The sequence below is a fragment of the Uloborus diversus genome, chromosome 5 (assembly GCF_026930045.1).
Source record: "Uloborus diversus isolate 005 chromosome 5, Udiv.v.3.1, whole genome shotgun sequence".
Classification (NCBI taxonomy): Eukaryota; Metazoa; Arthropoda; class Arachnida; order Araneae; family Uloboridae; genus Uloborus; species Uloborus diversus.
The window spans coordinates 139,427,995-139,452,724 of NC_072735.1; the positions used below are offsets into that span (position 1 = coordinate 139,427,995).

General features: G+C 31.6%; 1 protein-coding gene across 1 annotated transcript in view; it reads left to right on the forward strand.

Moving 5' to 3' along the window:
• LOC129222864 (potassium channel subfamily T member 1-like) overlaps window positions 1-24,730 on the forward strand; it is a 368,024-nt gene that overhangs the window by 189,108 nt on the left and 154,186 nt on the right. The window contains exons 8-9 of the mRNA XM_054857422.1: window positions 15,193-15,267; window positions 17,666-17,749. Of these exons, the coding sequence (XP_054713397.1) occupies window positions 15,193-15,267; window positions 17,666-17,749 (159 nt within the window). The remainder of the gene's footprint in view (window positions 1-15,192; window positions 15,268-17,665; window positions 17,750-24,730) is intronic.

Consider the following 24,730-nt stretch of genomic DNA (forward strand, 5'->3'; position numbering starts at 1 on the left):
GATTCAAGTACATGCATGACTGATCTAGGAGATTGGATGACATTCCAGAGGAGGTGAGGTTCTAAGAATTTGATCTTCGCAAGAGAACTATTAAAGAATGCTATTTTTAGATTTCAACAAATCAAACTTCTTTCTCTGGAAGCATTGCTGGTGGTTTAAGAAGATACGGTAGCCCGGGGCACGTTTACGCGGATTTTTTTCAATGAATTTTCTAATTTTTCTGTTTCACCTTAGGAAATTTTAGACATGGCGATTTTATGAAGCAGTTAATGGAGTCAAAATTGGTATATTCAGCTGTGTCTCAGTTCGTGTTTTTAACCGTTAAAAAAAGTATTTTTGAGTCAAAGTCGGTAGCGTAAACTTGCCCCGGACATGGGGCACGTTTACGCATATTTATTTTGACACTTATCGTGGTTCTGTTAGGGGTTTGAACATAATGTCTTACCATCGTTAAAATAAAGCAAATTTATTACAGACTGAATAGTGTATAAAGTAAAAGCTGAATGGGCATGAAGACAGCACTACATGATTGCAACCTAAACTGTAACTCAATTAAAAAATAGATGGTGATTTTCAAAACTAAAGAATCTGAAAATACTAAAAAGGTTTGAGACAGTTCGGAGCAAAAAAGAGTGTCATGGGGCACGTTTAAGTAAGACACAGTAAGAACGTGCGTAAAGGTGCTCCGACGTCAACGCGTAACCTTGCCCCATCGCCAAGTTTGGATTTTTTTTAACATGAAAAAGAAAATTAATATTTTAGTTCATACAAGTACAATTCTCAAAAAAGGCTAAAACTCTGCTTTTTTTATGTATTTGTTCTTTCTTTAATAAGTATTATTTATTCACAATAAGCTTCAAAACGGTCAACACAAAACTTACTCAAATTGGTAGAAAACAGATTATTATTTCTGCATGCTAGACCGAAGCTCGACTGATGCTCAAAAACGTATGCGAACATGTGCTAGAGAGTAGAATCAATTTGTTATGACTGTTGGCACTCCATTTAAAATTCGTTTTGATAAAAGGGCACTGCGCAAACGTGCCCCGGTCTACCCTACTGTTTAAATAGCTTTAATGGTAAACTACACTACTGGACTTAATTATGGACACTTTTCAAATTTGTTTAAATATTTCATTATTTAACATTATATAACGATTTATTAGATTTATTTATTTCGCTTATATCATTTCTTTATAACTTCTTTAATATGTATGTGTTCATTTAATGTGCACATTAAACACTTTTTAATTTTTATTAATTAAACACGATCAAATGTTATAATAACAATAATATGATATAATTTCATACACTGTAAAAAAATTCCGAAACGTTACTGGTTATTTCCGTGGAACGTTTCGGGACTTCACACGTTTTAACCTATTTCCCCGTAAAAACAAGTATCATCACAAAAAAGTTTCCTGAATAGCTACAGGTTGCACGCGTGCAGACTTTTCACTGTTGTGGAAAATATTTTTAGCAACCAGTTTAAAGATTGAATGAGCGTGTTTATTAAGTGCATCGGCCTAAGGTTGCTTCCAGCCTGTCCAGGGTGACTGAGCTCCCAATGAGGGCGAAAATATCAATGGATAGCTACAGCTGTGTAAGGCTGGAATTGCAAGCAAGATATATGCTTGGTTCCTTATTGCATAGCTTTGGTCGTGGTCGCTCTGATTTTTATGAAGCTTTCTTGGTAAATTAGGAAGGTTCTAATCAATTACACTAATCCTACTTAATTTTCTAGAAGGTTCTGGAGAGGAACATGGCTCCTTAAGAGGGCAGATTTCGCACGTCTTCATAAAGTTTCAAGGTTAAATTCAGACAGGTTACCGACTTTTAGCTGAAAGCGTTCCTGGTTTTTCCATGATATGTTACTAGAAGAAATTGGGCACATCAGCTGCCCATTATTTTCCAGGAACGTTTCTGAATCGTTTTTACAGTGTAATATTAAGTCAGCATTTGATAATCAATAATAATTTAATATTTTATTTATATAGTTTTCATGAAAAAGTAAAATAAAATAAAAATAACACATGAAAATAAATACATACATATCAGAGAAATTAATAAATACATGATTTAGGGGAAATAAATAAATGTAATTGTTCATTATAGCACAATACTAAATGATGAAATCTTTTTACGTAAGAACCATTATTATTTCTTTTTTTCGGTGAACGTGAAAATCTAAAATTGATAAAAGAACAAATTTCAAGTGTTCACATAAAACTAGTTCTTCTCCAGATAAGTTTCAAAATATTTATTTTACTTCTCAATATTCCCATTAATTAGTTTTAGGATAAACGTCTATGTTTATATTTGATTGATAAGTAACATGATTTAAGTGAAAAATCAGCAGTTTGTAACAAAAAATGAGAACTTATAGAAAATTTTTAGCGTTCAGTAGAAAACAAAAATTGTTAATGAAAAAAAAAAAAAAAACACAGTGAGAGAGAGAGAGAGAGAAAAGCGTTAAAGAACAAAACTGAAGAAAATTAGTCAAAAGTAGCCAGTAGCAACAATTTCACTAGTAGCCTCTTTTTTTGAACACGTGGACAATAAGCACTGAATGAAACATTTTTTTTTTAAATTGAAGTTAAACTTTCAATTACGGTAATTTAAGTGTTTGTACAGTTTAAATGGTGTTCATTTATTATCAAAAGTTGCATAATCTAAAAATTAAGAATGAAAAACACACAAAAAAATAAATAAATAAATAAATCCAAAAATATTGTTGTTTTTCCTTATTAAGCATCTAGCGAAGGTTTTTTAAAACTGCAAACTACGATTTACACTACCCCCAAAAAACATATTAAATAGTTAAAACTACATAGTGCTTTGTGATTTTAGCCTTTTTTTATGTAGATTAGGACTGGACAGTTAGGGTTATTGAGGGCTTAGAGTAGTGATTGATATATAATTTTTTATATCATACTTTTAGTTCTTATTTAGTCTCCCTGTTGTCAATAGCGGCAGCTAATTTTGAACTTACAATGGCATGTCAATTTATATTAAACCAAATCGGGTTCCATACATTAAAAAATGTTGATTTGAATGGAAAAGAAGATTTAAAGAATTGAAGTAAAAAACGAATTGGTCATTTTTGTACTAGAGGTTTTTATTCTGATTTTAAGCAAAAAAAAAAGTATTTAAGTTGAGGTTAAGTTTTAGCACTGAATTTAAATTTTGTTTTTTCAATTATTCAACCTTTAAAATATAATTCTGAACTGTATGTGTTTTAATTATTAACTAATGTAAATTCTTTTAATTACTAACTAATTAAAATAATGTTTAAGTTATTCTTGTTCTCATTACAAACATTTTAGTGTTTTCAACTTAAAATGCCGACGAAAAAAAAATATTTTCATTTAAAACCATTTTCATTTTAAACTAATTTACCTCTAAGAGTTCTTTTGATAAAATATGTACTTGTACTTAACTCTCGCTTTCGGAAATTTTCTTTCAAATTTACAGCGGGATAAAACTCACTCTTCTGGCATTAGAGAAACGGGAAGCAATTTATTTCTTCGAAGCTATTTTGTTTTATTGGAGCAATCATTTCTTCCTTCGTGCATTTATCCAGTAATATTTCTAAAACTTTGTTTGAATACCGTTTTTATCACCCAAAATGAATGCGTTTTCCTTTTTCGATGCGGCGTTTGTAAGGAAATTATATATTCACGAATTTTACCTGCAAATATTTCATTTCAATGAATAAATATGCTACGATATTTCATGCTTGTTTTTTAAGAAATAGTTTTACTTGGCTTTATTCTGAGTTGGAACTTTCCAGTTACACAATGTTTTGGCATTAAAATTTAATATAATGGAAAAATCTTCAAGTATTTCGGAAAAACACGCCTTTTTTAGTACTTTTTCTCTGCTCAAATATACGGTAAAAGTATGAACATTTCTTGAAATATATATATATAACCAAGAATATTTATAACACGTATAAAAAGAATTATATGTGTTGTTTATGGCTTCTGGACAGTCAAGGTGTTACCGTCTCGTAACACATTTTTTACTTAATTTTGAGCCAATTGTCCACGCAGTAATATAAAAGTTCATGACGTTCTTGAAAGAAAAAGCTTGTATTAAAAAAACACATTTATTGACTTTATTTACATTTATCTGAGTTAAATTCTTTCAATTAAAATGGCCAAATTCTTATGATATCACCTTAATCTTATTAAACAAAACCTTATTCTATTTTTTACGCTGTTGCCACAAGTCAAAAGTAAATTTTTTGTTGCCTCGAGGCGGAAAGGATGATCATTACTAGGTTTCAAGGCTTATCTCTAACACAAGGTGTTTGCTTTTATCTTTTTAATTAACTCTGGATAAACGTTTTAAAATGGTTTTGAATTTTTTCAAGTTTTAAAAAGGGCTTTTAAATCGGATAATTGATCTACATTTCAGAATATAGTCATCAGATATAATTTTGAAATATAGCTACATATGTTTAGACATTAGCTATTGGTTTTAAAATATAGATTTATGTTTCTAAGAAATTAGAAAGAGCTTTTAAATATAAACTTATAATTACAGTGAGTTCACAGTTTCTTTGATGTTTAACAAAAACTCCTTTTTGGTACATTTGTTTGAATTCCAAAATAATGACTACCATTGGAAAGAACTTCCTGTTAGGGATTTATTTTGTGTTTTACATTTACCAAGTTTTCTGTGACAACTTGCCATATATCTATCACTTAAGATATTGGGCTTAGTGTTTGAAATTGGTGGATGGTAAAATAGCATAGCAGGATAAATACTGAAAACGCTCATAGCTTGATTCCTGGAAAAAAATCTTAAATTTTGTACTCAAATCTGTTTCAAATCTAAGAACAAACAACAAAGTTTTTGAGAATTTGTTACACCTAAAACAGGTAACAGAATTCAAAAATTTTAAGTTGTAAACACAACAAAAATCCTGATGAAATATTAATGTAGTGCATATTTTTGTAACCTCTTTATGAAAATTTAGAGATTTGGGTAATAAGTGTTTTGCCGAGCACTATTATTGGATTGATAAAAATGTACATAGTTATTCGACACTTACAGACCATTGTGCAAAAAATCTGATTCGCGGTAAGAGTATTATTTTGAACCTTTTTGAAAATCCTGTGCATGTTTCCGTGAAAACTAATTTTCTTTTCCTTGATTTGAGGTTATATGCAAATTATGAGTTCTGTAAGCTGATGATAGTTTCAATGAATTGTTAATTAGCTAACGGCAAATTATTAAAACAATTTCCAGTTTTTGTTTTACATCACATGATGAATGCGATGATAATCAGTGATTCACTTCTTCACTGATAAAGTCACTGATCTACTGAAGAACTTACTTGTGATTATTAGTGAATACTAACGATTTCACTGTTGTAATTTGAAGCGACTCGCTTGAGCGGCATGACGCGAGCAGTAGCGTTTGCAAAGAGTTAAAGACTTTTTGCGTAATATGTATCTCGGCAATAACCATTCTCTTCTACACTTATGCCTTCCAATGCACACGCATATACAGCTATAGCCTGCTCCAGGGTGGTTCTTGCTGGATGCAGATATGCAGCTATTGCAGTCAAAGGGTTAGAAAAGAGTGACAGGAACGCTTGAAAGATTTCAAGGACCCATGAGCCCCTAATGAAAAACATTTTGTAACCTTTTATGGAACTTGGTGTTATAGATGTAAAGTTCAACAAACGTAATCCATGAAAACATTATGTTTCGATACAACTGTGTTGACATTTCAAAAAAAAGCATCAATTACGTCTGGAAAGTCATCTTTTAATATTTTGTTTTCAATGCTTATAAAGAAAAACTGATTAACATATTTAAACGTGATAACGATTTTTCAGTTCCTTTTTGACCAATTTCAAACTTTCAAATTGAATGCTTAGCACTCGCGTTAGTAATCTACACCGACATGAAAACTCTCATTACTAACTACTTGGAATACTTGTAAACCTCGCCGATACTTTTCGCTGTGCGTATACAATGCTTTCGTAGGACACTTTGATGGTTTCCACTGGACGCTAATATGCGCCAATATCAGATAAAAATTTAATGTATGGGACGCTATTGTAATAGCGAATTACAGAACAACTAAGCTTAATGAACGTATATGATGTCCAAGTCCATGATTGAAGTCAATAGGATACAACTTTATGCACTTTAAAGCATGTGATTCTATTAGGTGGTAGTACACACACTGCAAAAAAAAAGCTGTTGTTTTTACAGTAAAATACTGGCAGCTCACATTCCAAAGAAAAACTGCAAAAATTACAATTCTAAACTGTAAAATTTGCAGTAATATACTGTTTTATAACAGACTTTTACTGTGAAATTTACAGCGATAAACTGTAAAATTAGCAGTAATATACTGTCTTTTAATGGAGTTGCCCTGTGAAATTAACAATGATTAACTGTAAAATTAGCAGTAATATACTGCTTTTCAATAGAACTGCCCTGTAAAACTTACAGTATCAAACTGTAAAATTAGCAGTAATATACTGTTTTAGGAATGACTTGACCTGTAAATTTAACAGAGATAATATGTAAAATTAACAGTAATATACTGTTTTGTAACGGAATTGCCCTGCAAAATTAACAGTATCAAACTGTAAAGTTAGCAGTATTATGCTGCGGAATCAACTGAATTGCGCCATAAAAGCAGCAGTAGTATACGGTTTTATAAATGATTTGTACAGTAAAATTAACAGCAGTAAACCATAAATTAAATAGTAATCAATTTTTATGCAAAAGGATTTTTTCACCCTATCGTTTTCTCTTTTTCATAGCCGAAATCACTGCTTTTACAGCTGAAGACCAATATAGAAAAGTAAAGCAATTGATTCCGTAAGTACGTTGTAGAAATCAGCCTACATACGAAATCTGATCCTTTTCTAAAGTTTTTCAACAGAAAAATAATGTTTTAGGCTATGAAAAGCGACAAGTAAAGAAATATAAAAGCCTTTTACATAAAAATAGTTAACTGCTGCTAAATGTTTTATTGATATTAATTTCATTGTACACAAAATAAATCAATGCCCTATCTCTATATTTTATAAACACCTGTTAAAGAAGAAAAAGTGGCGCATTTTCATTTCTACAGAAAACTATTGCAAACTTAAAAATTTACAAATAGAAGGAAATTGCAAAATATGGTCTGAAGCTTTATTTTAAGAACAGTTATAGCCTTTTCAAAAAACAAAACTTTTTGATCCATGAAGGTAGTAAAAATGAGAAGGTTTTTATATATAACTGAAAATACTACATCGTATTTTCATTAAAAGTACTTTTTTTCACTTCCAGCATTATTGAGTTGCTTAAATGTGCAGCATAACGTGGGAAATGCTTTGCAGTATGCAATCCATTATAACTTTAAGTTTATTTTAACTTTATGCATGCAATTCTCTGCATTTATTTTCCTTTTCTGGTAAAATAGATTATTTTCTCAGTGTTGTTCTTTTTTTAATATTATAAGTTGCACTTGGACCTACTTTATTTGAGAAATACTACTGACAAACTAATTGTATTTCACACTATATGTGCAGTATTCAGCATTTAGACTGCACAGAATGGTTTTTATTGTATACTGATTATTATAGATTAGATAATACTTTTTCCTATTGATCTTTTAAAGTTTACATAAATGAAAACAATAAATATGTGACAGTTCAAGATTCCAGAGCTATTAAACAGAAACAGTTTTTTACTCGGTATAATAAAATCTGTCAGGTTCATGAGTACTAGTATTGAAAGTTAAAAATTAGTTTTACTACTCCAAAAATTATATAACTTTATATTATGTTATACTGTTTTCATGAGAAAAAACGAAACATTCACACCATTAAAAATTGCAAAATTATTTTATTTCGTATACATTACCTATAAATATAGATTACTCGTTTTTACAGTGAAATTACAGAAATTCATTTAAAATCGAATGCTAATTTTTTCAAGGCATCACGAACATTTTTACATGACTTTTTATCACGACATTTTTACATCACGAACTTGATTCTTCTTTGTGACATCTTTCCCGACTTAGGCACCATCATTAGAATTTATATTATGAAAGCATCTGTCAAAATAAAAATTGTTAGAATCTCATAAAACTTGTGGACACCAAAAAACATACATGGAAAAATCAAATTATGTAGGTATAAAAATACGTCCTAAAATGATTAAAATTATGACTCTGAATGATCTGAAATTGCCTTGGAAATTGCTTTTATTTTGAAACCGCTCAACATATACCTAAATTGTGATTGAACCGTTGATTGTTTGGCAGCAATTTGCAAACTACGCATTTGCAGAGGTGGTTATTAATATTTAATTAAAGTATACCTAATCTGGATACTTTACATAAGAACTCAAAAAATAAAAAAGAAAGAAAATAATATATTACATATTATCTTTCATGTAAAGAAATGCACTCATACTGGTTCCTGAAATAATATTTTTAAAAAATCCTTGTAATTTTCGGTATTTTGAAGGATTTTGTAATTTATATAAGACTGTTGATTAAGAATAATGTTTGTTTGTTTCGATCAGATAACTGAAGTGATCGGGAGAATAACTCCTTCTATAAGTTAAGAGAAAAAAAAAACAGCGGAAAGTTGTCCAATATGGGAAAGCTAGCATCTTGGCCTAAAGAAAAAAAAAGTTTTAAAGATAATAAAACTTGAAACTAGTTTCTTCTTAGAATAAGCTTCAGATTATCGTATTGCAATATATTATTTCAAAACAATAATTAGGATGAGGTAGAGATATTTTTTTAGAAAATGGAGCAATGTCGACGTTTAGGACAACCAATTCGGAAATATTGGGGTATTCATTTAAAACAATGAATACCGCATCTAGCCTCTTCTACCCCGCTCCCCTCCCGAGGTTTTTTTTTTTTTTTTTTGGTAACCGATATTCCTTTCCAACACTTGTTAAATAGCTCGAGCTATGTTCAATGGATACCAGCTTCATTTTCTTTTTCTTTGACAGCTCTCCATTATTAGAAATATTTAGAACTCTGTCTGTACTTAATGTGAAATATTTTACTTTAATTTTTTTTTAATATTTTTTTTTCATATATTTTATTCCACAATTGTGTTACTACATTGGTAAAATTTCATTTTTTGGAGTTTTTTTTCTTAAGTACTAAGGAATCACATAAAAGAGTCATTTGAGTTGAAATAAAATAATACCGTAAGAACATTCTATCTTATATATGTCTTAATATTTAAGCATAATTTAAGATGTTTCATTTATATTCTATGTCTTTCAAAATGGGAAGCCCCCCCCCCCCCTTCGTTTTGAACAGCCATCGATCTCCCCATTTAAGCCAAAAGCGATTTTTTTTTTTAAGTGGCACTTCTTTTGAAAGGTTTTACACAAATTATCTTTAAGTTTTTCAGAATTTACCTGAAATTTGGAAGAAAATTCTTTATTTCCAAAATCAAGATGGCTTAGTTAAAGTCAGTTCAGTAGAAAATGAAAATCGGTCAGAAAAGTTGAAAGTTTTTAACAAAAGAGTAAACCGTCAAACATGTCAAAAAGTGGATTAAATCTGGTACTGCCAGTTCTAATCATTAATTGTAAGTCCATATTTGGCCCGCCGTCCTTGTTGTAAACAATGCTACCCTTCTTGAAAACGTTTGCCAGAAGACCGCACCACTTTTACTGTAGTTTTAAACATGCTCACATTTGCAAAATAACTGCTTTTTATTTACATTACAATAAAAATAATCTATAATTTTGTTTGATAAGTCAAGTCTGAATATGCGAAGAAAGTTTTATACGCTTTAATACATCGTACTTTAAACTTTAATCTTTAACGTTGTTCTCATTATGAAGTTGGCTTTAAATTTTGTTCCTTTAATTTTTACAAAAATACGTACAATAAATAATAAAGTACTCAGCATTCTGTTTCGTTCCTTCGATTTTAATAACATGTAAAAACAAAGAATCAATGTTCTAAAATTTACTGGAAAATTAAAATAATAATAATAATACTGAAAGAAATGTACGCCTAATTTAACTCTAGCAACAGAAATTTCTATATTCCGGTGATTCTGGAAGTGTTAATATTCAACTACCCGCAAAAATTAATATTGAATTACAAATTTAAAAAGCTCAAGACTTAATATGAGTAATAATGAATTGTATGACCGATCACATTTCAATCAAAACGAAATAAAATTTAGTTTATATTGTTCCAATACATAGTTCTTGATTGTAACGATACATAGAACCTGACAACGGGCCACAAAAATCAGCTTCAGGGAAGCAATATGGCACGCAGGCCGTAGGAGAGGGTTCAGTGCCTAAGAACGCTCTAAAACTCAAAAGTATTCATGATTACAAATTACATCCGATACAAAAATAGAAACACAAAAATATAAATGAAAAGAGATACTTATAAACTTCCGTTGCCGGCATTCATGTCACTAAGTGAACCATCGCAACGTCGTTTAGACAAGATGCTTCTTTGAAATCCCAAGCGGAACACAACTGCGAACTGCCACGAACCCATTATTCCATTCAATTCTGGTCACAAGTTACGTAGTTCTTTACATTTGCATACCACTAAACTCAAAGAAATAATATTGCATTAGTGAATAAATTTAAATGAAGTGAATTCAGGCGGCTAGAATGAAATTTATAGTTTAAATTTTTCCGAAATACCTAACGCAACCATATCACCGGGCACAAATTCGAAATTAAATCAACTAAAATTTTTTTTCCTCCGTAGAGGGACAGGAACAAAATATTCGCTAGCATATTCCCCCCTTCTTGGTACGCCAGCACACGGAAAAAAGGAAATACTTTAAGACATAAATAAAAAATATATTACAAGCCATTCGTTTGTGTGCACAAATTATAACTTAAACATAATGGAATAATTGAAACAATTAAAAAAAAAAAAATACTTTGAAAAATATGTCATTGCAATTCAATTTTTACATAAATTTTCCCTAGAGAAAAGTTTTGTAAAACAATCAGCTAAATTATTTTTAGTTTCGACAAATTTTATCCCAAATTCATTTTTATCAATCAAGTTCCTTAGGAAATGGTAATCCACATCAATCTGCTTAGTTCTGCAATTTTCTATTGCAGAGCTAGAAAAATCGATCGCTACTAGATTGTCACAGTACTAAGTACTATCTATCAATCTAAAATTCTTATTTCTTTTCGTAGCCAATTAATTCATATAAAATTCTTTTGATCCGCATAACTTCCTTAGATTGTCCACTAAATGAAATATACTCCGCTTCCATCGTTGACAGTGCTACGCATTTTTGTTTGAATTTACACCATACTATTCGTATCTTATCCAAAACCACAAGCCCCTCCCCCTCCCCCGCCATTGAAATCTGGTCGTCGTGATTCGAGGTGTAATCTGAATCAGAATGACAATAATTTATTCAATTTACAGACAAAATTTAGATTTTAGGGATAGACAAACCCTTCAGGTTGTCTCACAAATCTCCCCTTTTTAAATTCCCATATAAATACGCATTGCAATCATCTACTTGGAAATGGACCCAATGTAGCTTATACACAAAAATTGAAAAGAAAGCCTTAATCAAAGGAAATTACTGGAAAGAACACTTGCGAAAAGTATCCCCCCCCCCCATACCTGGTTGTTACCTAAAATTACCAGTCTTGCCTTAAAGCGCATTATTTCATTCTGCTCATCTGTTTTTAAATCAAAACCCTCATCTATCTCCTTTTTCTTTCTAAAATTTTCAGTCAGTGGAACCAATACGTAAACGTTTCTTTCTCAGATCACCTGAATTTCTTGAGCCATTGCGTTTTGCCAAACTTCACTTTCTGGCGTTCTCAAACTTTGTTTCAAACTCGAAGGAATTACATCTTCAGAAATACTTACTTGAATTATCCCCCCTATCTTCATCGGAATCCGATCCTTTTGTTGAATTATCATCACAAGTGTAATCAAAATATATTGGGTCATATTTAATGTTATTTTCAGAACAATAAACCTCGGCTTCGTGATTCAGACTTTAGAACCGTTGTCGTGTCAATAGAATAATACATATCCCTGAATTGTCTACTTTGCCTAGGTATTTATTTAACCCTATTAATTCTCCACATGCTCGATTTTATTATTCTCAGGATAATCTTCTCCTACTTCAGATTTACTCAGTAGTGAAATAAATCTGTGTCCCTCTGTTTCCCGTTAATTTTTTACGCCCCCAGAATTTATTTTCATCGATTTAAACATTCAGCGTTTTTGTCATTTCGCGATTTTCGGGATCCCAAATTCTATAACCTTTCGTATAAAACGCATATCCTACCATGACTCCCTGTTTAGCTCTCATATCCAATTTGTTGATTTTCTGTTTTGGAAGTCCAATATACGAAATACAGCCAAAAAACACGGGAGTGTTTAATAGATGGCTTTCTTCCCCCAAATAGCTCAAAAAGGTTTTGGTTTTTCCTTTTAAAACCGCTCTAGTCCGTAAGTAGTGGTAGCATATAGCTGCTTCGGCTCAAAACTGCTGAGGCAAACCCGATTCCCTTAAAAGTGTCCTAATTCCATTTATTAATGTTGAGTTATAGTGTTCTATGATGCTACTTTGTTAACTGAAGGATTTGTTGGTTTTTTTCAATTCTTATGGTTTGGTCGCTAAGGTAAATTTCAAAGCGGGAGTTCAGAAATTCCTTTCCGTTATCGGATCTTTCCCGCAAATCTCTCTGTTCTCTTTTGAAACCTGACAAAGTGTTCTTAAACCTCACTTTTCTTCTTTAAGAAACAAACCGGAGACTTTCTTGAGAAATCGTCTATTATTGTGAAAATAATCCCTCCAGCCTTAAAGCACTCAACTGCTAAGGAACCCATCGCATTTAAATGCAAAAGATCTTACCTGGCTTTGGCTTAAACCTCCGTTACAAGTTCAAACGAAATTCTCCGATTTTTCCACTTTACACGGATAACAATCTGACATACTTTTACTTTTTATATGCAGTGAAAGACAGTGAAGTACAGAATCACATTTTTCAGTATTTCTTTCTTTTCCTTTCTTTCGGTGCTTAATTGCAGAGGTTTATTTTGATTAGGACTACAATCTGAGTGTTTTGCCTCCCTTACGCATGATATATTTTATTACACATATAAACAACACATGAAATAATTTACATCACAAAGAAGGGAAAGTACAACCGGAACGAGGATGGGAGTCGAACCCACCGCCTCAAGTGTGTCAATGTCAAGCAGTCACTCAGACCGCTCGGCCACTTTTCAGTATTTATAATGTAGTTTTTGTCGTCATTATAAACACGTTGATGTCAATCTTTAAAACCCAAGGGTTCTAAAAGTTAAAATGTAAGGAAACTGACGAGTTCAAGGTTACCAGAGTTTCAAATTCTACTGTAGTTCACTAGCATCTACTTTTCTAAATGAGCATGTCCTTTAAGGCGAATAAAATATGACAAACAATGCATAATAAAGTAAATATTCTACTTTAAATTAAAAAACTAATTTTGACGAGAACGAAACACTACCAGACAAGAAATGAAGAGCTGAAAATTTTAAAATATAGCCAGGCACGGCCTGAACTTAACTATGTTGGGAAGGCGTATAATCTCAATTTGTCAATTGGAACTTACATATTTGCCGATTAATAAAATTCTGGTGCATGCACACATTAAGTATGCACAACAATAAGTACAATATCTAATGGAATTTGGACATTCGAGAATTCAAAAATTGCAACATTACAATTATGTCCCCAAATTTGCCGAATCGTCAGACAAAAATTTCCCAATGTGGAAATTTTGAGGAGGTCATAGAGACTTCCCTTGACCTCCCATCGAGTGCCTTTGAATATAGTTTCTAAAATTATTTTTATATTCACAAGTTCCAATGGTACTAGTGCATTTTTCCTGAAGTAAAACTTGAATTTCCTGCTGACGGAAATATAAAACTTTTTAAACACCAAGGTTTTATGATTGTATCTGAAAATGCTCATTATTATTAGGGTTTTTTTTTTTGGAGTGTTTCATTGATTACTTTTTTAATTACTAGTATTTTAGTTTTGATCGATAAGTATGAAAGCTGGCTCCACATTTCAGAGAACTTTGAATCGTTCAGACATCAGACTGTTATATTTTCAGAGTGGCAAATTCTTCAACAAAAAATATCAGTAAACGTGATACTGTTTGCATGTCTCTCAGTCACGCTATTATTTTTTACATAGGAATTTAAATTTTAAGTACTGACATCCTATATAACACAAAATATTGTCGTAAACAAAGTCGAATATTCTAATAACTTTAAATACGATCAAGAAAGGAATTGATTTCTTTTAAAAACAAATTTGAGGTTCAGAAAATGTTTAAAATTTATCATACGTGCAGTAAAATGTTCAGAATCACAACAACTACTCGGATTTTCGCTATAAAGCAATCGGTACAACTTAGGAACTAAAATAAATTACAAAGTCAACATCAACGAATATTGGGATACAAATTGCGATTTCAAAAGGAAAACTTATTTTACATACATTCTCGATGATAAAGAAAACTACATTTTGAGGAAAAGGGAATGAGTAATATAACTAGCACTTACCTTTAACGTGGATTACATCTGAGAAGTCCTGCCTCAGCACTCCTGAAAAAAAACTAACATGGCTGTCTCGATACCTTGAATTCATTTTCTCTTCCGTATGAAAAGAAAAACCTTTTGCGCATCGTTTTGCGCAATCTAAATCATTTTTACAGTTTTTCTCTGTTATTTAGCACAGCAGTATTAAACTGTAGGGAAAAACAGTATATTACTGTAAAAACAACAATTATTTTTTGCAGTGCAGAGAATCAAACCGGTGTAATTGACAAAAGACATCTTTTGACTAAAGCGTTAGCGAAATTAAAATAAAACTTTCGTTTAATAATCTTCTACCTTACTGTATAGTAGCATCAGTCAAGAATGCCACCAATTAGATCTAACACCAAATAGATTGCTGCTTTTCCTATAGTATACTCGCTACTATAAGCTTGCTACAATACTCGGCTAGCACTCGCTCGCAATGAATTTTAATTTTTGTCTTATACAACTTTGTACTTCTACATTCTTTAGATTATTGCTTAATGTCACTAAAAAAATAGTAAACGTTGATGAATATTTTTAATTCATTTTGTTGCCTTGGTAATTTTTTTTCCTTATTCTTTGTTTTAGGGAAATATATATCAGCAGCTTTTATCCTTTAGTGTGATCCTGGAGTTGTTAAATAATGGTCCATTTGTAATTACAGTAAGTAAAATTGTGTTTATTAAGCTTAATGAGGTTTATTCTAAATAGTTTAGCAGACGATTCAAGGACGTTTATTAAGTAAAAGAGGTGAACCCTCCAAAAATCAGGAAAAAATGAAATTCTATTTTTTGCTTAACGTTTGTTCATAAATAATTTGCCAACGTTTAGCTGCAAAAAAAAAAAAGACATGGAAGGAGAGATCAGTCGGGCTTAAGTTACGTGCCTGTCAAGCAAGAGGGGGCCTGTAACTTTCAATCTTCGCCATTGGCGTGATGAAATGATAGCATTTAGGTCAGGAGTCGGAGCCAAAGCACCAGGCTGCCATTTTCAGAAGGCAGCAAGTTAAAGAGTGGCACTAACCACGAATTCGAGAAGGGATCAAGACCTGCTCGACGAGACCAACAGATACAAGTTACCACTTTTAGAACATAACTTCTTGAAAATCTCTGGTTGAGAGCATCCGATGCGCAATTCCCCAATTTCACCAAAGAACAGAAATTTCATCATTAGGCCTTTAACTTCCAGAAATTTCGGGCAGAGAGCTCCTTACCCGCCTAATCTCCAATATTTTTGGTAAACTGTAGCCAAAACAGCTATGTTTGGCTATAAAAGCTTTAGTTTCACAAAATATCTGAGGGAAATAGCTAATTATTTAAATCGCCCGCCCGTAAAAGTGTGACGGGTGAAAATTGCTTCTACATTTGAACGAAACCATTGCCTGTTGGTGATATTTTGATAGTTGAAATTGTAACCCTAACTCCAGTGGATTAACCCTAAACTCCAGTAGACAGCGCTCATTGTTGACCATTTTTTCGTTTCTTCAGTCCCATGAAACGACACAGTTTTACCAGTAAAACAGTTAAGTTCCCAGATCGAGTTCAGCTTTGTCACAATAAAGCCTCTCCCTGCATGTTAAACATAACCAAGACATATTATCAAATTATCATGCCGTGGCGCGAGTTTCAATTTTGAAACAAGCGCGTCACTAGATCATTGGCTATTATTTATATTAGGATGAGAAAAGCGAGAGACAGAGAGAATTTTACTCTATTTAATAAAACAATTAACGCTTTGAAATAATTCACAAAAGAAGTTGAAATTTCGAAGCTTTTCAGTAACAGAACTATGACTTTTAACCAAATTATTTCTTTTTTTGGATGGTTATTGCATGAAAATTATCTTAGACATTTTTTTTTTCGTTAACTTGAGAAATTTTAGCACTATATGCGATATATTTTAGAGCAATGTAACTGTAACAAATTTTATAAAATGCACATTAAATACAATTATTAGCATAAGACGTTTTTGTAATTTAAAAAGCAAACAAAACTGTGCTATTATTTTATTTCACGAAATTCTACTAATGTTCCAAGATAAGAAGATTTTGAGGTCGTTATTCTAAATTTCAGTGAAATGAATTCCATTATTTAAAAAAAAATAAGTAGAATGTAATAAAATGTTTCAAAAATACTACATTTCTTATTGTATAAATAATTGTTTCATTTCCCCAATAGTTTCTTTAAGCATTACGTCTATTAGATTTTCAAACAATTCAATGCACGAATAGCAAAAATTATTTGGCAAACATTTCTGCATTTCAACGTAGTCTTTCCAGTTCATCTTTTTGTTTCGCTTTTGCAAATGATGTTAAACACTGACGTTCTTTCCTTTTTAATCCATTACCTAAAATAATCCTTTTAGTCAGATTGGCTTTTGAACTTTGCGCCAATGAAAGAAATGGCGAGGTTTTTACTATTTAATGGGTGTGGCAATAAAAATAATGCTACGTTAAGTGCAAGAGCTTTAAAAAATCTCGTTAGTATTTTCATTACTTCCACCTAGAATGCATTGTAATTTCTTCCTATAAGAATTAATGGAAAAAATGCACGCTTTGGAAAAATTGTTCTCTTTTGGTTAATTGACATCGTAATTATAATTTCCTTCTTGTGATAAAAAGTGTAAGTTCTTAAATTTGGTGAGAGGCAATTTGTAATTTCAAGTATAATTTTCGTTTTCATTTAGTTTTAAGTGTTAAGCACAATCCTTTATTTAATACAAAGTACTTAAAATTATCATTAAAATCATACTATATAATATTAGAATGTTTGAAGCTGATGTTTTTTAAAAAAAATTCAGTCCCATAAAAAGTCTCAGTTTGCCTATTAAGAATGTCAACACTAGAATTACGCAGTCTTTGTATACCTAGAAATACGGCAGAGGTCATTTTGACTCTCTAAGAAGAAATCTACATAGTTCCCTACATAAAGTTAAAAAAATTGTAAAAATTTGCTAAAATAAAGATATTTATACTAAATGCAGTTTATTTTAAGGATATATAATGAAGTAGTTTTTAATTGTACCTATGTTATTCCTCATCATTACATCTTCTGTTTTTCAGCTCTGTTGGGCCCCCCTTAGAAACCTTTTCATTCCCGGATTTCTGAATTGCTGGCTTGCAAAGCACGCATTAGAAAACATGTTTGTAAGTAGCATTTCAATGTTTAGTAAAATACTCTTTTAATGTTCGATTCCTATGCACGGGTGCGACACTTTTACGTACTTGTTTGCCGTAATTTTAAACTTTGGCTAATAATCTTTATATATTATTATAAAAGGATTCATTATGCCCTATAACGTAAAATATCAACTGTCTAAAAAATATTTGTGTCTAAAAAGTATTGGTTTGTACGGTGTTGGAAGTGTAACTATACCGTCACACCTGCAAGATAGTAGGTCACACCCGTAACACTGATAATTATAGTGCGTATGCGAGTTATGTTCAAAAAGTATCGAACCTCATTTTTTCCAATTTAACCATAGAAGCAACTTCCTTCACCCTAAGCGAAGAGAAGAAATTTATTCTCTGACATTAATTGTTTCCTACTTACAGAAAACTTCAATAACTTATTAACATTATATGTGGTTACAATCGTGATAAGTTTACCTGTTAATTTAAAAAAAACTAGTACTTTAAAAAAAACTTGGGCGCTCCAGCTTTCTGCTCACTGGAACTCATCAACCCACTAGTATTGCTTCGAAGGTTTATTTAGTTCGTGAAGATTTAAAGATGCCTAAGAACATAGCAAAGCAGCCATTTTTTACGCTTCAAATGTCGTTTTCAGACTTGTGGTCTTCAGTAATAATTCGTTCTCTAGATCCTTGCTTCAATTGAGTTTAGCTTTGGACTTTCGCCAAATTAGAAACCGTTACATTTTCTGCTCTAACCAGTTGCAAAATTTGGCTCAAACTTCATCTTGTGCTGTAAAAATGCTCTTTCAAACGAAAACTAATGTTAAGGGGTGCGTTAGTTCTTTCGCTCCTTTATTAAACAATATATGTGAAATATTAACTTTGAAAATTAATTTAGAAAACAAAACAAATTAGAAATCATGAAGACAAACACTTCAAAGAGCAAACTATTGGAATCCGAAATAATTTTGTTCCAAATTTTAAGGATTCAAGTTTGGAATTCTATTTTGAACCCCAAGGTTCTATGGGGTATATAGAGCGTGGGATAGCTAAAGACACAAGCTCACATTTTTTAAGTAAAACATTTGTTTCATTACATAGAGAAACATACTCAACAAAAAATGAGGTAACGTAACAAAAAATAAAAACAATGAAAAGAATAACAAATAAATACCTTTGTGCTGAAAATTAAAATAATCAGTAATCCAACGTTTTGATGCACGAAAATTGCAAATTATTGCAGACACGTGTTTCGGTGTTACAAGGAACACCTTTTTCAATGCAAAGAAGTGTGAGCTTCTGGATGAAAAGTCTTCCGAAAAAAGCCCGGCTTTAAAAAAAATAAATAAATTCAGCAAACAGCCGTTTCAAAATTTACAAAACGTACACTTTGTCAGTGCATCAATCGCAAGCAGAGGTCCAAGTTAGCGGAAACTCTTGTAAACCGAAATATGTGCGATATGACGCTAATTGGTAACTAATCTATAATATAAAATCAGTTTGCATTGAAATTAACATTGGTTTTCAAGAAAAAGTAATTTAACACTTCTTTTATAGCATCGAAATGCAACGAAAAAGAGAGGTACACAACCAGACCTGAGACAGACGTTGCACTCATACTTTTAACCATCTACGCCTACTATTTTTAAATTACGCTGTGTATATACACATAACATAGATACAGACGTCACGGGGAGAACTACGAGGATAGTCGAAAAAGTCATACTTTGGCTGTACAAACATTTGTATCCTACATATTAAAGTGCGGAAGGGCCAAAAATCAACTACAGGGGCAGCCGCTTACATGAATCACAGTTGTTCTAAACAGTTTTGATTCCATAAAGTGGTTTGATTCAATAAATCGGATAATTCAATACAGTTGGATTTTGTTCCGTTTTAGACGATTTGAATCATTAAAGTGGTTGATTTAAAAAACCACTGTTTCAATTAACCGACGTCCACTGTATTCCACATTAGGTCGGACTAAGTGAAACTGAAATTTTGGTTTTAAGAGGTAAATTTTCCGAACATATTACGTCCTGCACTTCGTACAAAGAAAGAAAAAACTCCAGGGAATTTATTACCCAACTACTCAGACGGTTTATTCCTTTTTTTTAGGGAAGGGGGGGGGGGGTTCGTTTCTAAATGTTATTTATGTATATCATTACTAATACGTAACTAGCAGAGTAAAGAATTTTATTTAAACAGTAGTTCTGGTGCATTTTATCTAATTGAACACAATTAAGATCGTAAGCGTTGTTCTTCCTCAAGAAGCAAAAGAACAGTTTTGTTATATTATAAGAGTGTCTCAGAAATAAAAAGATTCTAAATTCAGCTATTACTTGAACAATTTATTATGAAATTTTTCTACAGGTTTTAAGAGCTCTTAATTTTATTTTTAATTATTTTTCAAAACATTAAAACATTTAAATCTTCACTACAAATAAGCAGATTGAGAGACTCATAAATTATCATAATTGCAGAGCAAAATATGCAAATTTCTACATAAAATAGAACATCATAACTTAAATTTGGTTTATTTTTGACATTTTAACTGTAGCTACTACATTAAAGAAAATTACGATGCTTTTTCATGAACATTTTTCTTGTTCTTCATTTGAATGTAGTTTTCCTGTGTATCCACTGTTAGAAATTAGATATGGTATTTCGAATTATTTTATTTTTAACTATTAGTTCATTAGTGCTGTTATCCAACAGTTTAAGCTTTTAACTAATTTCAAAGAGTTAATATGCATGTGAAATCTTTCTTTATTCTCGTTCAAATTTATAGGTTAGGTTAAAAAACAGAAGTCCTTAATCATAAGGGGTTTTAAAAGTAATGTTACTAATTAAAATTCATTTCACAAATACGTTTGCGTTAAAAATATTTAAATGAGCAAATGTCTAAACCAGTATTAATTCATAAAACTTAATGGAGAGAAAGAGTAAGAAATTTCTTAAAGAAAAATATTTGATAATATAGGGTATTCGAAAAGTCCTTGACATATTTTAAAATTTTTTAAAAGTTTCTTTTGATTATAAAAAAACAACAGTTTTCTTTGTGAATGTGCTGTTTGTGCCATAATAGTTAACAGGTTCAAGAATTTTTTATGACGTCGTAAAAAAATTGCAAAAGGAAAAAAAAGAATAAATGAAACAAAAAGTAATTGCAAACAGTCGCTATATCGTCACAGTAAGAAAAACAAACGCCACGCAAGTATTTTAGTAGGTAAAAAATGTGATTTATATTGAACTAGATAGTATGAATGTGTTAATAATAAATTAGCAACGTCTAGTAAAATTTTGACTGTGAAATTTCTGAAAGTTGTCTTCACGAAAAGATGGTATCACTGTAAGGAAACCAGGTGTACGGGATTTTTTTCACAATAAGAACAATTGAACATTACAGTTATTAGAAATAAAAGTGCGGAAAAGTAAATGGCAATCAACAACACTATCACGCACAGAATTAGCAGATTACTTTAGACATGCGTTTCGGGACTACAGGGAACCCCTTTTTTGAAGAAAAATGTAAGCTCTTGGATGCAAAGGCATCCGGGAAAAGCAAAGAGAAAGAACAACAGACAGTTTAAATAGAAATAAAAAATCTATACTTATATTATAAAGAGAGAGGGCGGATTTTTGAGTGTTTATATGTTCGAGGTAATCTCCGGAACCATTGCACCTATCTGAAAAATTCCTTCACTATATGAAAGGTTCTTTCTTACTGAGTAACATATTCTATAATTCGGAAACAATCCGATAAATAGTTCTTTTTTTATTCCAATTTAGACCCAAATGTCACGTAAATTGCCTATTATTGGCAATTAAATGGGTGAAAAATTGCTTGCACATATTAATATTATGTATCGTTGAAAAGGGTAGAATTTTCCGCGTTCTAAACAATTTGTTTCAATGCTCTAACTTAATTACGGCGGGAGTCATTTGCGTTTTTAGCTCGAACTTTTTTAGGCTTAGCTGAAATTTAGGCACTACTTTCTTCATTAAATCTACCATTAAAAAGTGAAGGAATTGTCCCACAGTTTTCTTTTTGACACCATTGGAAAAAAAACGACATTTTTTACTCCAGATCTCTCTCGACCTGTTGTCGAAAAAATTAGCTTCTATCTTCAAAGGAAAAAAAGTTACAAGCGTTTTTAAATTAATTTCGAAATATATCATTTTGATTCAAGTTGTCAACCATTTTATTTTTGCGTTTCCACGGTTACGCTTTTTGAATCCATTGTTTATTTCCTTATTATGCATTTAATTTCTCAAACTTATTTTATTTCATGTTTCCATGGTTACGCTTTTAAAATCCATCCTTCGCATTTTAATTTCTTAAAATTATTTTAATATCTGTCGTCATTGTTTGGAAGGGTAATTTTGCATGGTGGTTTTTTTTTTTTTTATTATTTAAGCCTGATTGTTGAATATATGTCACTTGACACAATTTTTATTCTCAAGGGCAGACCGGGCAAAGCCGGGCAACGCAGTTCTTAATATATAAAGATTTGAAAACTACTGTTAATGTGATTTTATACCTTTTTGTTTGTTTGGCGTAACATTTATTATTGCTAAAGAAAAAACATCCGCTTCACTCGCAAAAGGGCTGGATTCCGGTAGCGTGGTCGCTTGGCGCGTCAGGCATTGAGCAGTTCAGTCCAGGATTATTGTTTTAAGGCAACCATTAACGTAATTCATTGTTCTGGCGATTTATTTTGAAAGAAAAGAAACTTTTGATTTGTTTTTATGCGAGTGAAATGCACGACATTTTCTTCTTTTTTTTTCTGACGACGATTTTTGAATGTTCCACGGGATTTTTTTTTTTGTTAGACGGATCGATTATGATAGCGTGGTTGCTGGGCAAGTTTTGCGAGAAACAATAGAGTTGCGAAATTATTTTTACATTTGAAAGATATTATACGATTTTTTTTTTTTTTTTTTTTTTTTTTTTTTTGGCGAAATACTTTAAATTGCAGTAAAACCCTCTTCACTCGCTAAATATAGTTTTAAAGCAACTGTAAATCTAATTCAATGATTTGACGAAAAGTTTTAAATTCCAAAGAAACTTAATTTTTTTTTTTTTTTTTTTTTGAAAAGGTGTGTATGCATTTTATACAAAGAAAATGGTCATTTCACATTACAGGAGGAGGAGGCGCCTTTTTTTTTTTTAATTCAACGGACTTCCATTAAATATTTAGCACGGGCATCGCTGTGCGGATACTGCTAGTTAATAAATAAAAACAAGAAACCCGACTGCGTAAAAACCAAAAAACTAAAAAGAAAAATGCATAAGCCCAGTAGTTTAGAATGTATTAAGTACTACTGAATAACTACACCGTTGGAATAGTTTTATAACCGTACATAGATAAGACAAATCATATTTTCAAAAGCAGAATAGAAGGATCAAGAGTCGGGGCTTATTCCCTTCTGACTCAAAAAACCCCGTAAAATTTGAATGAGCCCCGACTGTTGATCCTTCTATTCTTCTTTTGAATTTATGATTTGTCTTATGTGTCTACGGTTATAAAACTATTTCAACGGTGTAGTTATTCAGTAGTACTTAATAACATAATGAACTACTGGTCTTATACCTTTTTGTTTTTTTTTTTTTTTTTTTTGGTTTTTTTTTTTTTTTTTTTGGTTTTTACGCAGTCGGATTTTTTATTTAATATTTTTTTATTTTACACTTTTTAGTTAATTTTCATTGACTAAGTTATTATGATTATAATGCAGTACATTTCGCAACCTTGTCATTTCATTGAGAAAGTTTGTTTGTATCGTGAGATCTATTAAATAACTTGCGGTGGTCTAAACTACTGATAATTAGTCCCCCTAGGGACCTAACTTGGCTTAAAGCTACATGTGCTTAATCTTCAACAAAAATGCTTCAACTTGAATCAACCACAGCACAGCTATATAAACAACATGTAATACTCATGATGACGCGAAATCGGAAACGTCGTCAGTCAAATCTTTCTCGCAAACTAAAAAAGCCTGTCAAGAAAGTACACGTCGCCAAACTCAGTCCCTTGAATCAAGGCAAAAACAAATGCAACATGTTAGAGATGAAAATCGAATTAGTAGACTTTCTTTCTTTTGGTGCTTATTGCACGGTTTTTTTTTTTTTTTATGATGAGAACTACAATCTGAGTGTCCTTGCCTTCGTTACGTATAATATATTTTTTATTACAGTATAGAATACATATAAAGAACAGATGAAAGAATTTACATCAGAAAGAGGGGAAAGTACACCCGGAGGGAGGGTGTCTTGACCAACCGTCTCTAGTGGGAGAAGCAATCGCTTAGACCACTCGGTCATTGAGACCTCAATTAGCAGACTTAGTAAACAAAGAAATTCAGGCAGCGAAAACTACCTGCATTTGTCGCACGCAGGTAACGGGCGACACAGTGTGCAACACTCAACGTGCGCAAATCCATAACTGACAAAATATTGAAATTTGTTGCTGATATGGTGAATTTTGATTACCTATCATGTGTTTAGTGACATTCTCAAGGTTAAGATAAATCGATTGACGTAAGAATTACCAAAATTGGCCAAGACGTTTAGCCCGTAGAACGCCACATAGGAACAAACATACATAGACTTATAAACACATTGCCCTCCTTTGTGTCGCGCACGCACAGTCGGGTAAAAATAACAAATTAACAAAACAAACAGACCAAAAAGGAGCTCAAAGCCGAAATTAATTACACAACTCCTCTTGTCTTTTTTTTATTTTTGTCATTTTGCTATTTTTACTTTTCAAACTGTCTGTTGTTCATTTTCGTTTTTTTACCAGACCTCTTTGTATCCAAAAGCTCAATTTTTGCATTGAATAAGGGGTTCCGTGTAAACCCGAAACACGTCTCTGCAGTGATCTGCTAATTTTGAGCGTCAAAACGTTGTTGATTGGTATTTACTTCTCCGCATAAAGGTATTACAGTAAAACCTGTAAAGTTGACCACCCTTATAATTTGACCACCTTTT